This window comes from Rhinopithecus roxellana, chromosome 13 (genome assembly GCF_007565055.1).
Source record: "Rhinopithecus roxellana isolate Shanxi Qingling chromosome 13, ASM756505v1, whole genome shotgun sequence".
Taxonomy (NCBI): Eukaryota; Metazoa; Chordata; class Mammalia; order Primates; family Cercopithecidae; genus Rhinopithecus; species Rhinopithecus roxellana.
The window spans coordinates 109,393,953-109,411,179 of NC_044561.1; the positions used below are offsets into that span (position 1 = coordinate 109,393,953).

Below are 17,227 nucleotides of genomic sequence, written 5' to 3' on the forward strand. Positions count from 1 at the left end.
GTTGCGAACTGGAGCAAAGGTGACTCTTGTTATGTTTTAGCAAATCTACTGGCGGCATTTTGCCCCTGCCCTAGAGATTGGTGGAACTTTGAACTTCAGAAAGATGTTTTAAGGGATCTGGTGGAAGAAATTTTTAAGCAGCAAAGCATTCAAGAGGTGACTTGGGTGCTGTTAAAGGCATTTAGTTTTTTTTTTTTGAGATGGAGTCTCGCCGTGTTGCTAGCTGGAAAGCAGTGGCACGATCTCGGCTCACTGCAACCTCCACCTCCCAGGTTCAAGCATTTCTCCTGCCTTAGCCTCCTGAGTAGCTGGGATTACATGAGTGCACCACCACGCCAAGCTAATTTTTGTATTTTTTAGTGGAGACAGGGTTTTACCATGTTGGCTAGGATAGTCTTGATCTCCTGATCTGCCCACCTTGGCCTTCCAAAGTGCTGGGATTATAGGCGTGAACCACTGTGCCCAGCTGGCATTCAGTTTTATAAGGGAAGCAAAGCATAAAAGTTCAGAAAATTTGCAGACTGACAATGTGATAGAAAAGAAAATCCTGGCCAGGTGCAGTGGCTCATGCCTGTAATCCCAGCACTTTGGGAGGCCAAGGCAGGTGGATTACCTGAGGTTGGGAGTTCAAGACCAGTCTGACCAACATGGAGAAACTCCATCTCTACTAAAAATAGAAAATTAGCTGGGCTTGGTGGCGCATGCCTGTAGTCCCAGCCACTTGGGAGGCTGAGGCATGAGAATTACTTGAACCTGGGAGGTGGAGGTTGTGGTGAGCTGAGTTTGCACCACTGTACTCCAGCCTGGGCAACAAGAGCGAAACTCCATCTCAAGACAAAAAACAAACAAAAAAAGAAAATCCCATTTTCTGAGGAGAAATTCAAGCTGGCTGCAGAAATTTGCATAAGCAATGAGGAGCTGAATGTTAATCACCAAGACAATGGGGAAAATATCTTCAGGGCATGTGAGAGGTCTTCATCATACTCGCTCCCCTGCCCACCATTCACAGGCCTGGAGGCTTAAGAGGAAAAAGTGGTTTTGTGGGCTGGGCCCAGGGTCTCCATGCTGGTTGCAGCCTAGGGACTTGGTGCTATATGTCCCAGCTGCTCAGCCGTGACTGAAGGGGGCCAATGTAGAGCCTGGGCCATACAGAGGGTGTACGCCTCAAGCCTTGGCAGCTTTCACATGGTGTGCACAGAAGTCAAAACTGAGGTTTGGGAACCTCTGCCTAGACTTCAGAGGATGCATGAAAATGCCTGGATGTCCAGGTAGAAGTTTGCTGCAGGGGCAGGGCTCTCATGGAGAACCTCGGCTAGGGCAGTATGGAAAAGAAATGTGGGGTTGGAGTCCCTACTGTGGCACCGCCTAGTGGAGCTGAGAGAAGAGGGCCACTGTCCTCCAGATCCCGGAATGGTAGATCCACTGACAGTTTGCACCATGTGCCTTGAAAAATCACAGACACTCAACACCATCCTGTGAAAGCAGCTGGGAGGGAGGCTGGGAGGTAAAGTCACAGCGGTGGAGCTGCCCAAGACCATGGGAACCCACCTCTTGCATCAGCATGACCTGGATGTGAAACATGGAGTCAAAAGAGGTCATTTTGGAGCTCTAAGATTTGACTGCCCCACTCAATTTCAGACTTGCAAGCGGCCTGTAGCCCCTTTGTTTTGGACAATTTTTCTCATTTGAAACGGCTGTATTTACCCACTGCCCATGCCCCTATTGTAGCTCGGAAGTAACTTACTTGCTTTTGATTTTACAGGCTCACAGATGGAAGTGACTTGCCTTATCTCAGATGAGATGCTAAATGGTGGAGTTCTGAGTTAAGGCTGAAATAAGACTTTGGGGGACTGTTAGGAAGGGATGATTGGTTTTGAAATGTGAGGACATGAAATTTGGGAGGGGCCAGGGGAAGAATGATATGGTTTGGTTGTGTCTCCACCCAAATCTCACTGTGAATTGTAACTCCCACAATTCCCACATGTTGTGGAAGAAACCCAGTGGGAGGTGATTGAATTATGGGGTCAGGTCTTTCCTGGGCTCTTCTCGTGATAGTGAATGTGTCCCACAAGATCTGATTCTTTTAAAAATGGGAGTTTCCACCGGGTGTGGTGGCTCACGCTTGTAATCCCAGCACTTTGGGAAGTCGAGGCAGGCAGATCACGAGGTCAAGAGATCGAGACCATCCTGGCCAACATGGTGAAACCCTGTCTCCACAAAAATACAAAACTTAGCTGGGCGTGCTGGCATGCGCCTGTAGTACCAGCTACGTGGGAGGCTGAGACAGGAGAATCACTTGAACCCAGGAGGCAGAGGTTGCAGTGAGCCAAGATCCTACCACTGCACTCCAGCCTGGTGACAGTGCGAGACTCTGTCTCAAAAACAAACAAACATACAAACAAAAAACAGGAGTTTCCCTGCACAAGCTCTCTCTTTGCCTGCCACCATCCACATAAGATGTGACTTGCTCCTCCTTGCTTTTTGCCATGATTGTGAGGCCTCCCCAGCCATGTGGAACTGTAAGTCCATTAAACCTCTTTTTCTTCCCAGTCTTGGTCGGGTATTTCTTTATCAGCAGCGTGAAAATGGACTAATACAGTATCTAAGACTTAAAAAAAAATTTAAGGTGAAATTTACATAACACAAAATCAACCATTTTAAAATGTACAATACAGTGGCATTTAGTAAATTCACAATGTTATGCAACTACTACCCCACCTATATCAAGTTCCAAAATAGTTTCATCACTCCCTGCAAAAAACTCTGTATCCATTAAGCAGTTATTTTTCATTTTCCCCCTAGACCCTGGAAACCACAGGAACATTAACTTTTAAGTTATTCTAAGGAATTTTAAAGTCATAAAGTAGATATTAAAACAGACAGATTTTAGATAGCTGTGCAACTGCTTCCAGTCATACAGAAAAGAGTTTTTTTAATAATCTCAATTCCAGTTTTTATTAGCCATTTTATGTACATTGATACCAAGTCCTGAAAACTGATAAAAACATGTCCAGAATTCTTTTTTTCCTTTTCTGAGAAAGGGTCTTGCCCTCTCACCCAGGATGGAGTGTAGTGGTATAATCACAGCTCACTGCAGCCTCAATCTCCCAGCCTCAAGTGATCCCCCCATGTCAGTCTCCTGAGTAGCTGGGACTACAGGCACATGCCATCACACCCAACTAATTTTTTTATTTTTTGTAGAGATGAGGGCTCACTATGTTGCCCAGGTTAGTCTGGAACTCCTGGACTGAAGCAATCCTCCTGCCTCGGCCTCCCAAAGTGTTGGGATTACAGGCATGAGCCACAGGACCCGGCCCATGGTTTCTTATACAGTCAATGTACAAATGCTCATTTATATTTTGCACAATAATTAAGATAAAAATAACAATTATAGCAACATACAAATATGTACAAGGATTCAAGACAGACTTTGCTTTTTGGCTTATAACAATGTGTAGATACTACACAAAGAATGAGGATGTAATTTTCATTTACAAGAAAAATGTGACCAAAATCCCTTTTCTTCTTAAAATTGAAAAATGAAATTGAGAATATTAATTAGTGAGAGCCAAATCTTAGACTATTTTAAATTAGCCATGGTTAAACACAGGTGAGTTAAACACTGTGCCTTTCCAAAATTAAGGTTTGCAGTTAGAAACATAAACATTTGATAAAACTTCTCAAAATTAATTATAAGTGGCTTTTTCATGTCCTCGGGATTCCAGACATACTAGAAAAAGTAAATGTAAGAGGTGATATTTTGGAAAGCATCCCTAGTACTGAAAAGCATCCCTAGCACTGAAAAAAGCATCCCTAATACTGAAAAGCATCCCTAGTATGGAAAAACATCTTCAGGAGTAGCCAGTGGTACACTAGCAGGAAACTCATGATGTACTAACAATACTGAGAACAAAGCGGGGGAAATAATAAGCAGCTATTTTACTGATGTATTAAATATATTGGAATTATGAGGCATAAGATGATATTTATGTGGTTTTTAAAAGGTTTAAAATATTCTTAGGGATTCAGATATTGAGAATGACTGATACTACGATCTCAAAAATAGTATAACACACATAATCATGGTGTTATCTTAATAATAGGAATTTTGTTTTTAATAACTAACTGAATTTTATTCTACTGGCTTGAGAAGCAGCTGCCTATTTTGAGAACTACATGAGTTAGTATGATCATATATAATTAAGTTAATGTCGCAGAAACCAAAATGATAATAGTTTACAAAAGAAGAAAGTGCCCATCTATTGGGTTATGACATCAGGCTGAGATGGCTTAGGGCTGGAAAGCAAGGATGAGTGTAGCATTGGGGTTCAGGTACAAATCTGTTTATAAAGCTCAAGGAGAGAAAAGGCACGAGAAGGAGACAACCCTGAATGGTGGTGGCACCTGGATGTGGAATTACCACAGTGGGCCAGAGAGAGGCTGGTACATAACCCTCTGGCCAGGTACTATGGGAACCAACCCCTTCCTTCAATATTAAATTGAGAATACAAATATCTCAAAGCATGCTTACCAAAAGTAGATTATTTATCCTCATATTACAAAACACAGGAGGAGGAGACATTTATTTTTAAAAGAGAGCTAAAAAGTTATGGGGTTTCTCCTAATTTCATCTTGAAAACTAACTCAAGGAGCACACATTAAAAAAAATAATCCCTATTAATATATTTTTGAGATGGAGTTTTACTCTTGTTGCCCAGGCTGGAGTGCAGTGGCGCAACCTAGGCTCTCCACAAACCTCCGCTTCCTGGGTTCAAGCAATTCTGCCTCAGCCTCCCAAGTAGCTGGGATTACAGGCATGTGCCACCACACCTGGCTAATTTTGTATTTTTAGTAGAGATGGGGTTTCTCCATGTTGGTCAGGCTAGTCTCAAACTCCCGACCTCAGGTGATCTGCCCGCCTTGACCTCCCAAAGTCCTGGGATTACAGGCGTGAGCCACTGCATCTGGCCGGACTATTAGTATTTTTTTTTTTTTTTTGAGACGGAGTCTTGCTCTGTCGCCCAGGCTGGAGTGCAGTGGCCGGATCTCAGCTCACTGCAAGCTCCGCCTCCCGGGTTTACGCCATTCTCCTGCCTCAGCCTCCCAAGTAGCTGGGACTACAGGCGCCCGCCAACTCGCCCGGCTAGTTTTTTTTTTTTGTATTTTTTTTAGTAGAGACGGGGTTTCGCCGTGTTAGCTAGGTTGGTCTCGATCTCCTGACCTCGCGATCCACCCGTCTCGGCCTCCCAAAGTGCTGGAATTACAGGCTTGAGCCACCGTGCCCGGCCACTATTAGTATTTTTAAAAGGCACTTAAAATATTCCTTTCCAATCCAACTCAAAATACATCTCTGTCAACTAGATTTTGGATAAATATTTTAAAAAGCACATTTTTGTGCAATTTTTTTTCTTATAATCCAGCAATATTTACCATCCATAGGGCTAAAAGGTTTGAAGGACAGAGCTCTAACTTTCTGCAGAACAATCTGAAAGTGCTTTTATCATAGAAACAAGAACATTAATGATTTGCTCTTTCACTGACAACATCCTGTAGTCGTTTCAGTAAAACATCATCATTTTCTTGACAGACACGTTTGGCAGGGGATTCTGCATCACTATCGATGGCTATTACTCGCTTCTTGGTTCTCTGCTCACCTTGCCTTATCATGTTGTTGATCTCTTTCAAACTCTGCAGAAATAGAGAACGTGTGTGAGTAAAAAAGGGAGAGGGGAAATGGCAGCAAACAACCAAGTGAATTGTTTTTTCCTGTGTTCTATCCTCTATCCAAATCTTCACACTGGGATAAGGATTCTTTTTAAAACTTAGAACAACCTAATAAGGGATGGCTTGACCTAATCTTTTCAGGTGGTTTAAAAATTAGATTTAAGACCAGATGTGGTGGCCTGTAATACCAGCACTTTGGGAGGCCAAGATGGTTCAATCACTTGAGCCCGGGAGTTTGAGATTAGCCTGGGCAACATGGCAAACCTGGTCTCTACAAAAAATACGAAAATTAGGCAGGTGTGGTGGCTTGTGCCTGTAGTCTCAGCTACTCGGGAGGCTAAGGAGCATCACCTGAGCCTGGGGAGGTTGCGGCTGCAGTAAGCAGTGATCATGCCACTGTATTCCAGCCTGAGAAACAGAGTGAGACCCTGTCTCAAAAACAAAACCAAAACAACTGAATTTACTGTATAACAGTAGTTCTCGATGTGTAGTACCCAGACCAGAAGCAGAAGAAGCATCTATAATTTTTTTGAGACAGGTTCTCTCTCTGTTGCCCAGGCTGGAGTGCAGGGCATGATCTTGGCTCACTGCAAGCTCCGCCTCCTGGGCTCAAGCTATTCTCCTGCCTCAACCTCCCTAGCTGGGACTACAGGCACATGCCACCATGCCTGACTATTTTTTTGTATTTTTAGTAGAGACAGGATTTTGCCATGTTGGCCAGGCTGGTCTTGAACCCCTGGCCTCAAGTGATCCCCCAACCTCAGCCTCCCAAAGTGCTGGGATGACAGGGGTGAGTCACTGTGCCTGGCCTTATCTGTTTTTTTTTTTGTTTTTGAGACGAAATCTTGCTCTTGTCGCCCAGCCTGGAGTGCAATGGTACAATCTCGGCTCACTGCAACCTCTGCCTACTGGGTTCAAGCGATTCTCCTGCCTCAGCCTCCTGAGTAGCTGGGATTATAGGTGCCGACCACCATGCCTGGCTAATTTTTGTATTTTTAGTAGAGACGGGGTTTCACCATGTTGGCCAGGCTGGTCTTGAACTTCTGATCTCGTGATCTGCCTGCCTCGGCCTCCCAAAGTGCTGGGATTACAGGCGTGAGCCACCGCGACTGGCCCTAACCCGTTTTAACAAGCCCTCCCAATGATTTTAAAGCTCCCTACAGTTTGAGATCCTCTTCCTTAGAGTAATGCTTTTCAACCTTTTTTTTTTGAGACAGAGTCTCGTTCTGTCGCCCAGGCTGGAGTGAAAAAGGGGTGATCTCGGCTCAATGCAACCTCCGCCTCCCAGGCTCAAGTGATTCTCCTGCCTCAGCCTCCTGAGCAGAGTAGCTGAGATTACAGGTGCGACCATCATGCCTGGCTAATTTTTTGCATTTTTAGTAGAGACGGGGTTTCGCCATGTTGCCGAGGCTGGTCTTGAACTCCTGAGCTCAGGCAATCCGCCTGCCTTGGCCTCCCAAAGTGCTAGGATTATAGGCTTGAGCCACTGTGTCCAGTCAGGTATATTATCTTAGCCAACTTTGTCAAGTATAGTGAGAACTCTGTAGGCATCTGTATAACTTAATAGGAAAGTAATAAGAAGGAGCCAATGTATTTGGACTGAGTTACAATATGCCTCACTATAATTTCTTCCAGTTTATACTGATTCTGACTTCTGGAGACATACTGAACAGATCTGCTTGACAGTCCATGAAGTATCTGAAAATAGCAGTCATGTCCATATCACATCTTCACCACTCAACAAGGATAAGGATGGAGATGATCACAGAGCTGTCTATGTACATAAGAGGAGGCTTGTGTTTTCAGACGTCTTCCTATCCTAGGTGCCATCTACCAAATGCACTTTCACTTCCAATGCCTTTCTTTCAACTTGACATCCCCCAGGTCTGACCACTTGCAGATGTTGCCTTACTGGTCCCTTCTCAAGATCTTGCTTGAAGAGGAAAACATGCTGGACTTTCAAAGTGAACTCCACAAATACTATGTCAATAATAATGGATTAAACTACCTCAAACTGAATATACTGCTCTTGATGAGAGAAGACACGCCATAGTTAACATTTCATATTTTATTAGTATAGTAGAAACTTGGCCAAAAACAAAAAAAGAGGCAAGATTAACAGTTACTGACTGTTAATCTGAAATCCAACTTTTAGCCTATTCATCTTACCTTAGAAGGGCTGCCATTGAACTTGTACAGCAGAGCGCTTCTTGGTGTAAGACCTGACCCATTCTTGTGTGGGGAAATATAAATGGAGTGCTGTTGGGAAATGCGGCGTGGTGAGCCTGGCTGTTGCTTAATATGTGGAAAAGGAGAGAGTGGTGGAGCATCCATCTAAAATAACCCAAAAGTCAGATATTTTAGATAAAAGTTTTTCTTTGTTTTTGAATCCCATATTTTTATTCTTATGGTATCTCCTAGTTAGGAATCAGTTATACTATAAAAGCTCATTTATGGTTGAGAAAAGCAAAAAAAAAATGATCCATTACTTTTTTTTTTTTTTTTTTTACAACAACAGATAAAGTAGAATTTATTTGCCTGGATCTTTTTTTTTTTTTTTTTTTTTTTTTTGAGATGAAGTATTTCTCACTCTTGTTGCCCAGGCTGGAGTGTGATGGCGTGATCTAGGCTCACTGCAACCTCTGCCTCCCAGGTTCAAGCGATTCTCCTGCCTCAACCTCCCAAGTAGCTGAGATTACAGGCATGTGCCACCACGCCTGGCTAATTTTGCATTTTTAATAGAGATGACCATCTTGGCCAGGCTGGTCTCCAACTCCTGACCTCAGGTGATCCACTCACCTCGGCCTCCCAAAGTGCTGGGATTACAGGTGTGAGCCACTATGCCCTGCCTATTTTCCTGGATCTTTCAGGAAGTCCTATAACTAGTATTAAGAATTCTGGCCGGGCGCGGTGGCTCACACCTGTAATCCCAGCACTTTGGGAGGCTGAGATGGGCAGATCACCTGAGGTCAGGAGTTTGAGACCAGCCTGGCCAACATGGTGACACTCCGTCTCCACTAAAAATGCAAAAATTAGCTGGGCATGGTGGCACATGCCTGTAATCTGAACTATTCGGGAGGCTGAGGCACTAGAATTGCTTGAACCCAGGAGGCAGACGTGTTGCAGTGAGCCTAGATTGTGCCATTGCACTCCATCCTGGGTGACAGAGCAAGAATCTGCCTCAAAAAAAAAAAAAAAAAAAAAAAAAAAAAAATTCTGGGGCCGGGTGCAGTGGCTCACTCCTATAATCCAGCACTTTGGAAGTGCTCTGATCACTTGAGGCCAGGAATTGGAGACTAGTCTGGCCAACATGGCAAAACCCCACTTCAGCCTCCTGAGTAGCTCCTAAAAATATAAAAATTAGCCAGGTGTGGTGGCGTGCGCCTGTAGTCCCAGCCACTTGGGAGGCTGAGCATGACAGTTGTTTGAACCCAGGAGGCAGAGGCTGCAGTGAGCCAAGTTTATGTCACTGCACTCCTCCCTGGGTGACAGAGTGAGACTCTGTCTCAAAAGAAAAAAAAAAAAAAATTCTGGACAAGACGCCAGGAGTTAAGCCACAAGCACGAGAACCTCATATTCATGCTTAAAAAGTAAGGACAGGCTGGGCGCAGTGGCTCACGCTTGTAGTCCCAGCACTTTGGGAGGCCGAGGTGGGTGGATCATGAGGTCAGGAGTTCAAGACCAGCCTGGCCAAGATGGTGAAACCCTGTCTCTACTAAAAATACGAAAATCAGCCGGGCGTGGTGACAGGTGCCTGTAATGCCAGCTACTCAGGAGACTAAGGCACAGAACTGCCTGAAGCCGGGAGGTGGAGGTTGCAGTGAGACGAGACTGTGGTCACTGCACTCCAGCCTGGACAACAGAGCGAGACTCCTTCTCCAAAAAAAAAAAAAAAAGTAGGGACAAAGAGTAACCAATCTTCTAACACTTGCTATAACAATCTCTCTCTACACACACACAAAATCTCTCTCTACCCCACAACCAAAGCAGTAGCAGAGAGAACAAAAGAGGTAGAGAATTCTGTAAGCCAGCAGAATGATTCCAACATGGAAAAAAATCTGTTAATGAAATGGGAAACACTTCATATGGAAATGGAAAAGATTTAGAAATAAGTTGGATGAGCAAGGATTTCATTTTCTTTAATATCCTGTATAATGGAAATAAATTAAGATGGTAGAGATATTCAGAGTATATAGACAGAGGGGAAGTGAAACTGGAGTAGGATGAACAGTTATGACCTCTGAGGATAGTCATAGACCATATTCCATGAAAAGAGGAAGAACAGAAATGTACAGATGCACACAGATACATAGAAACAGCTATTGGCTGGCTGGCTGCAGCTTCTGCTAGGGCCTTCTTTTCTTTCTTTTTTTTTTTGAGGCAGGGTCTTGCTCTGTTGCCCAGATTGGAGTGCAGTGGTGCGACTGTGGTTCATTGCAGCCTTGACCTCCTGGGCCCAACCGATCCTCCTACCTTAGCTTGCTGAGTAGTTGGGACCACTACTCAGGTGTATACCAGCCACTACATGGCTAATTTTTAGAGTGTTTTTTTTTTTTTTTTTTTTTTTTTGAGATTGGAGTCTCGCTCTGTGGCCCAGGCTGGAGTGCAGTGGCCGGATCTCAGCTCACTGCAAGCTCCGCCTCCCGGGTTCACGCCATTCTCCTGCCTCACCCTCCCGAGTAGCTGGGATTACAGGCGCCCGCCACCTTGCCCGGCTAGTTTTTTGTATTTTTTAGTAGAGACGGTTTCACCGTGTTAGCCAGGATGGGCTCGATCTCCTGACCTCGTGATCCACCTGTCTCGGCTTCCCAAAGTGCTGGGATTACAGGCTTGAGCCACTGCGCCCGGCATAGAGTTTTTTTTTTTAAAGAGACAGGGTCTTCCTATTTTTCCAGGGTGGTCTCAAATTCCTGGGCTCAAGCAATCCTCCAGGCTTAGCTTCCCAAAGTGCTGGGATTACAGGCTTGGGACGCGCCTGGCTGGTCTCTTTTTTAAGAGCTAAAGTCTGGTCTTCTGGGAAGCAACCTCAGCTTACACACTGGTAACACTTTCTCAGGCCTGCTGTGACTGCCAAAACTAGGGTCTGCATAATTTTTTTTTTTTTTTTTTTTGAGACGGAGTCTCACTCTCTCGCCTGGGCTGGAGTGCAGTGGCATGATCTTGGCTCACTGCAAGCTCCGCCTCCCCGGTTCATGCCATTCTCCTGCCTCAGCCTCCCAAGTAGCTGGGACTACAGGCGCCCACCACCATGCCCGGCTAATTTTTGTATTTTTAGTAGAGATGGGGTTTCACCATGTTGGCCAGGCTGGTCTTGAACTCTTGACCTCACGTGATCCACCTGCCTTGGCCTCCCAAAGTGCTGGGATTACAGGCATGAGCCACAGCGCCTGACCTCCTTTTGTCTTTTTTTGAGATGGAGTTTCCTTCTTGTCACCCAGGCTGGAGTACAGTGGCACAATTTCTGCTCACTACAACCTCCGGTTCCTGGGTTCAAGTGATTCTCCTGCCTCAGCCTCCCAAGTAGCTGGGATTACAGGTGCCTGCCACCACGCCCACCTAATTTTTTTTTTTTTTTTTTTTTTGAGGCAGAGTCTCGCTCTGTCACCCAGGCTGGAGTACAGTGGCGCGATCTCGGCTCACTGCAAGCTCCGCCTCCCGGGTTCACGCCATTCTCCTGCCTCAGCATCCCGAGTAGCTGGGACTACAGGCGCCCGTCACCTTGCCCGGCTAATTTTTTGTATTTTTAGTAGAGACGGGGTTTCACCATGGTCTCAATCTCCTGACCTTGTGATCCGCCCGCCTCGGCCTCCCAAAGTGCTGGGATTACAGGCGTGAGCCACCGCGCCCGGCCAACGCCCACCTAATTTTTGGTAGAGATGGGATTTCACCATGTTGGCCAGGCTGCTCTTGAACTCCTGACCTCTGGTGATCCACCCACCTTAGTCTCCCTAACTGCTGGGATTACAGGCATGAGCCACCACACCTGGCCCCTTTTGTCTTTAACTTGAGAAAAACATTAATCTCACAATGTAACAACAGAAAAATTTACCAAATTTGCTGGGCGCAGTGACTCATGCCTGTAATCCCAGCACTCTGGGAGGCTGAGGTGGGCGGATCACGAGGTCAGGAGTTCAAGACCAGCCTGGCCAACATGGTGAGACCCTGTCTCTACTAAAGACACAAAAAAATTAGCCAGGTGTAGTGACATGCTCCTATAATACCAGCTACTGGGGAGGCTGAGGCAGGAGAATCACTTGAACCTGGGAGGCGGAGGTTGCAGTTGAGCTGAGATTGCGCCATTGTACTCCAGCCTGGGTGACAGGGTGAGACTCTGTCTCAAAATAAATAAATAAATAAATACAAACAAATTAATTGCTTTAATATTTGTGTTCCCATCAAGTTCTTACCCATATGTACATGGAATTTCTAGCAACATAATCATGGTATAGATAAAATTCCTGCCAGGCGTGATGTTTCACACCTGTAATCTCATCACTGTGGGAGGCTGAGGTCGGTAGATTGCTTGAGTCCAGAAGTTCCAGACCAGCCTGGCCAACATGGTGAAACCCCGTATCTACTAAAAATACAAAAAAATTAGCCAGGCGTGGTGGTGGCATGCAGCTGTCATACAGCTACTTGGGAGGCTGGGGTGGGAGAATTGTTTGAGCCCTGGAAGCAAAGGTTGCAGTGAGCCAGGATCTCACCACTGCCCTCTAGCCTGGGCAACAGATCCCATGATTTCCTCTGGTCTCTGTTGTACCATAGCCTTAATCACTGATTAAGTTACTAGTCATGCTCTGATTAATTGCTAGTAATTTTACTTTGACATACTTATCTAGCAAAATAAACTTATAGTAATTCAACTATGACAGCGAATAATAAAGTAGTAAAACATAAAACATACCACATGGTCCTGATTTGACAAGTCGTATTTCAGTGCAAACGACTTCACTCTTCCTACATATATTGTATTGTAAAATTTTATAAGATCACCTCTTTCCTCTTTCACTGGTCCACTGGAACAGTCAGGTGTTTTTGTAGCATCTTCCAAGTCTGTCAAAAAGAATGCAATGTTGTGATACAAAGCATACTTTTTATTTTTATTTTTTTGAGACAGGGTCTCATATTGTCACCCAGGGTGGAGTGCAGTGGTGAAATGTTGGCTCACTGCAACCCCGATCTCCTGGATTCAAGTGATCCTCCCACTTCAGCCTCCTGAGTAGCTGGGACTACAGGCACGCGCCACCATGCCTGGCTATTTTTTATTTTTAGTAGAGACGGCGTTTTGCCATGTTGCCCAGGATGGTTTTCAACTCCTAGGCTCAAGTTGATCTGCCATCCTCAGCCTCTCAAAGTGCTAGGATTACAGGCGTGAGCCACCATGCCCAGCCACAAAGCGTACTTTAATATACAAGTTGGCAATTTAAATTACCTTTCTACAATATTAAAAAAACCCCACAGATTTATGTAGAGAAATTAATATTTTCAGAGAAGGTTCAGAAATCCATCTGTATTACTTATAAGTCAAATTGGAATCTAGAGAAATGCAAACATATGAATTGAAGGTGGTGCTCTTTTCTCTAGATGCCACTTCAGAATGTTTTCATAACCATAGCTTTTGAGCTGACTGTCATTAGTGGCTCTTAGAAGGGCAACAGCCCTGGGCTGGTGTTATCTAAGTTTTACAGTATGGGAGGCAGTGGCAAACCTCAGCTTCAGAAAACTAAAAGGCCTGCAGATATTCTTCTTGTGTCTTTGAGAAAGGTGGAAAGATTCTAAAAGGTAAAGCATATCCTGAGAGGTTAAGGAAGAAGCAAAATGAATTACATTTATTTCTCTGCAAATACACGGCAGGTAACAGGTGTTCTAAGAGCCTTATTGTACCACGTACAACAGGAACCCTGATCAGGAACCAGTGTTCAGGTTTTACTGAGCACCCCCAATAGTAAAATAACAGCTTGCCCCAACGTAGTTTCCTACTTAATGGTGCAACTCTGGGATAGCTTGTGAAACTAGGCAGAAATTTGTCCTACTATTTTTTGGGGAAGGAAGAGTATTATAGAGTATTACGAACTATCCTTTACTTGTATACACAAGAACCATGTGTTTAGAAGAGCTAAGAAAACCACTACGAATTAAAAAGAATTTAGCATATATATGAAAAAAGTTCTCATTCTCAATTCACTGGCCTACAAACATTGAGAACATGGGTAGAAGCAATGCCTTCACTTTAGGAAAACCAGAAAACACAAACATGGTTCAAAGACCAAACAGCCCCAGGGGATCTGTCTTAATTTGGATGTCTTTTTCACTTCTGCTGTTTCTAAAGGATCTTGACTAGGGTGGGAGGGGAGGGGAGCTATGTGGTTAAATAAAGTTGAGGAAATGCTGTACATTATATTAGAAATTCAGAAATGCATGTTAGTATAAGGCTCTGAGAAGTACTGCAGTTGGGGAAAAAAATAACTCTCATGTTCACTTTAATTCCATACTTCCCCAATTTTTTATGTATAGTCTCTTTCCCCAAAACACTGTTTTTTTTTTTTTTTTTTTTGAGAGGGAGTCTTGCTCTGTCACCCAGCCTGGAGTGCAGTGGCACAATCTTGGCTCACTGCAGTCTCTCTGTCCGCTGGGATCCAGCGATTCTCCTGCCTCAGCCTCCTGGGTATTTGGGATTACAGGAGCACGCCACCACATCTGGCTAATTTTTGTATTTTCAGTAGAGATGGGGTTTCATCATGCTGGACAGGCTGGTCTCAAACTCCTGACCTCAGGTGATCCGCCCGCTTTGGTCTCCCAAAGTCCTGGGATTACAGGCGTAAACCACTGTCCCTGGACCCCCCCCAAAACACTTATACTACCATTCTGGGAAACACTGTTCCAAACGATACTGGTATGTTAACAGCTCTTCTAGGTTATTCTCATTATATCGATCAATTAAAATTATTTCTTTTTGTTTTGTTTTTATGACAGGTTCTTGATCCTCTTGCCTTAGCCTCCCAAGTAGCTGGGACTACAGATGAATGCTGCCACACCAGGCTAATGTCTTTTTTTACTTTTTGTAGAGACAGGGTCTCCCTATGTTTTCTTTTCTTTTGTTTTTTTAGAATCTTTTAAATATTAGCTTATTATTTGCTAAAACAGAAAGCACAAATTAATGAAGATCCCTATGTTTTCTAGGCTGGTCTCTAACTCCTGGGCTCAAGTGATCCTCCCACTTTGGTCTCCCAAAGTGCTGGGATTACAGACGTGAGCGACCACGCCTGGCCTAAAATTATTTAACATCCTCCTTGGATTAGAAATTTATTGAGACAGAGACTATAGTGTCTCCATATTTCTGTGTCATTCCAATTCCAGCTGTTAAGATTTATGTAAGGTAAGGAGGTATACTTTACTTGAATGAACTAAACATTTAAAATTGTGGGAGGCTGGGTGTGGTGAAACCCTATCTCTATAAAAAAAAATTAAAAAATTTAAAAACTAGGTGTGGTGGCACGCACCTTTATCCCTAGCTACTCAGGAGGCTGAGATGAGAGGATCGCTTGAACCCAGGAAATCAAGGTTGCAGTGAGCTATGATTACCCCATTACATTCCAGCCTGGGCAACACAGCAAGATCTCATCTCTAAAATTTAAAAAAAACTAAAGAAAAAAAGACATTAAAAAAAACATACTCGACTGGGTGTGGTGGCTCATGCCTATAATTCCAGCACTTTGGGAGGCCGAGGTGGGAGGATCACTTGAGCCCAAGAGTTCAAGACCAGTCTGGGAAACACAGTGAGATCCCATCTCGGTCTCCTAAAGTGCTGGGATTACAAGTGTGAGCCACCATGTCCGGCCAGAAATGGGTTTTTACTGATGAAAATAGTGAATGGTTTATTAAGTGTGACTAATGCTAAAAAAAACATACTCATTAATATAATAAATTTGATATTGCTTATAAATAATAGCTATTACTAAGGCCTTACTATGAACAAAGCTTGTATTAAATATTATATATATGCATATGTGTATACATAGTTGTGTATTGCATAATGATGGGTTATCTTCTCAGAAATGCATTGTTGAAATGATTTTGTCATGAGAATACTATAGAGTATACTTACACAAACCTAGATTGTATGACCAACTACACACCTAGGCTGAATGGTATAGCATACTGCTCCTAAGTTACAAAACTGTACAGCATGTTACTGTACTGAATACCACAGGCAATTGTATCACAATCTAAATATATCTAAACATAGAAAAGGTATAGTAAAAATACAGCATTATAATCTTATAGGACCACTGTTGTATGTGTGGGCCATCACTGACTGAAACATCATTATACGGCACATGACTGTGTGTGTGTGTGTGTGTATGTATGTGTGTGTGTGTATGCACACACATACATACATATACATATAATTATCTTTTTTATTTTTAGAGACAAGATCTTGCTCTATCACCCTGGCTGAAGTGCAGTGGTACAATCATAGTTCACTACAATCTCAAATTCCTGGATTCAAGTGATTTTCCTGCCTCAGTCTCCCAAGTAGTTGGGACTAAAGGTGTGAGCCACCATGCCCAGCTAATTTTTTATTTTCATTTTTTGCAGACAGGGGTGTTGCTGTGTTGCTCATGCTGGTCTTTAATTCCTGGGCTCAAGGGATCCTCTTGCCTCAGCCTTCCATAGTGCTGGGAGATTACAGGCATGAGCCACAACACCCAGCCTAAATATTATTATTTTTAATCCTTAAAACAAGTTTCTAAGGAAGTAATGTAAAGTTTTCAGTTAACTACAATACACTTGAGTACAGTGTTATGTTTGTGTTACTTAGGTTAAGCTATAACCTAGGTCTCACAAGTATTCTAATTAAGACTGCCACTCTGGAGTGGTCTGCTAACATGACATTGAAGAATTCATAGCCCATGAGGAGTGAGCTGGTGTTTTAATCAGGAAATTCATTCTCCACTCCAACAGTTTCTGTTGGGCATATCTCAATCAATGACCAATGCTTTGCTCATTAACATACTCAAAGTCAGAATTTTTTTTTTTTTTTCTGAGAAAGAGTCTTGGTCTGTTGCCCAGGCTAGAGTGCAGTGGCACAATCTCAGCTCACTGCAACCTCAGCCTCCAGTGTTCAAGCAATTCTCCTGCCTCAGCCTCCCAAGTGGCAGGGATTACAAGTGCTCACCACCATGCCTGGCTAATTTTTGTATTTTTAGTAAAGATGGGGTTTCACCATGTCAGCAAGACTGGTCTCAAACTCCTGACCTCAAGTGATCCGCCCGCCTTGGTCTCCCAAAGTGCTGGGATTACAGGTGTGAGCCACCATGTCCGGCCAGAAATGGGTTTCTACTGATGAAAATAGTGAATGCTTATTAAGTGTGACTAATGCTAAAAATGAGCTCATGTTCAGTAAATAAAAAGTATTTAAGATAAGCAGATTGGTTAAAATATTTGAGACACTACCCTCAATAGCCATGAAAGTGATGAAAGATCCAGTGAAGTCTCTAGG

The 17,227-nt window shown here is 43.7% G+C and overlaps 1 protein-coding gene across 6 annotated transcripts in view; it reads right to left on the reverse strand.

Moving 5' to 3' along the window:
* Positions 1-5,165: 5,165 nt before the first annotated feature.
* The window catches only part of RBL1 (RB transcriptional corepressor like 1), a 92,628-nt gene continuing 80,566 nt past the window's right edge, over positions 5,166-17,227 (reverse strand). For 3 of the 6 annotated variants that reach the window (XM_030915687.1, XM_030915688.1, XM_030915685.1), the window contains 3 exons: positions 12,629-12,777; positions 7,894-8,058; positions 5,518-5,688 (listed from right to left, as the gene is read on the reverse strand). In XM_030915687.1, coding sequence (XP_030771547.1) covers positions 5,518-5,688; positions 7,894-8,058; positions 12,629-12,777 — 485 coding nt within the window. Of the gene's footprint in view, positions 5,689-7,893; positions 8,059-12,628; positions 12,778-17,227 lie in introns of all 6 variants that reach the window. The other 3 variants (XM_030915686.1, XM_030915683.1, XM_030915684.1) reach the window with 2 other exon arrangements.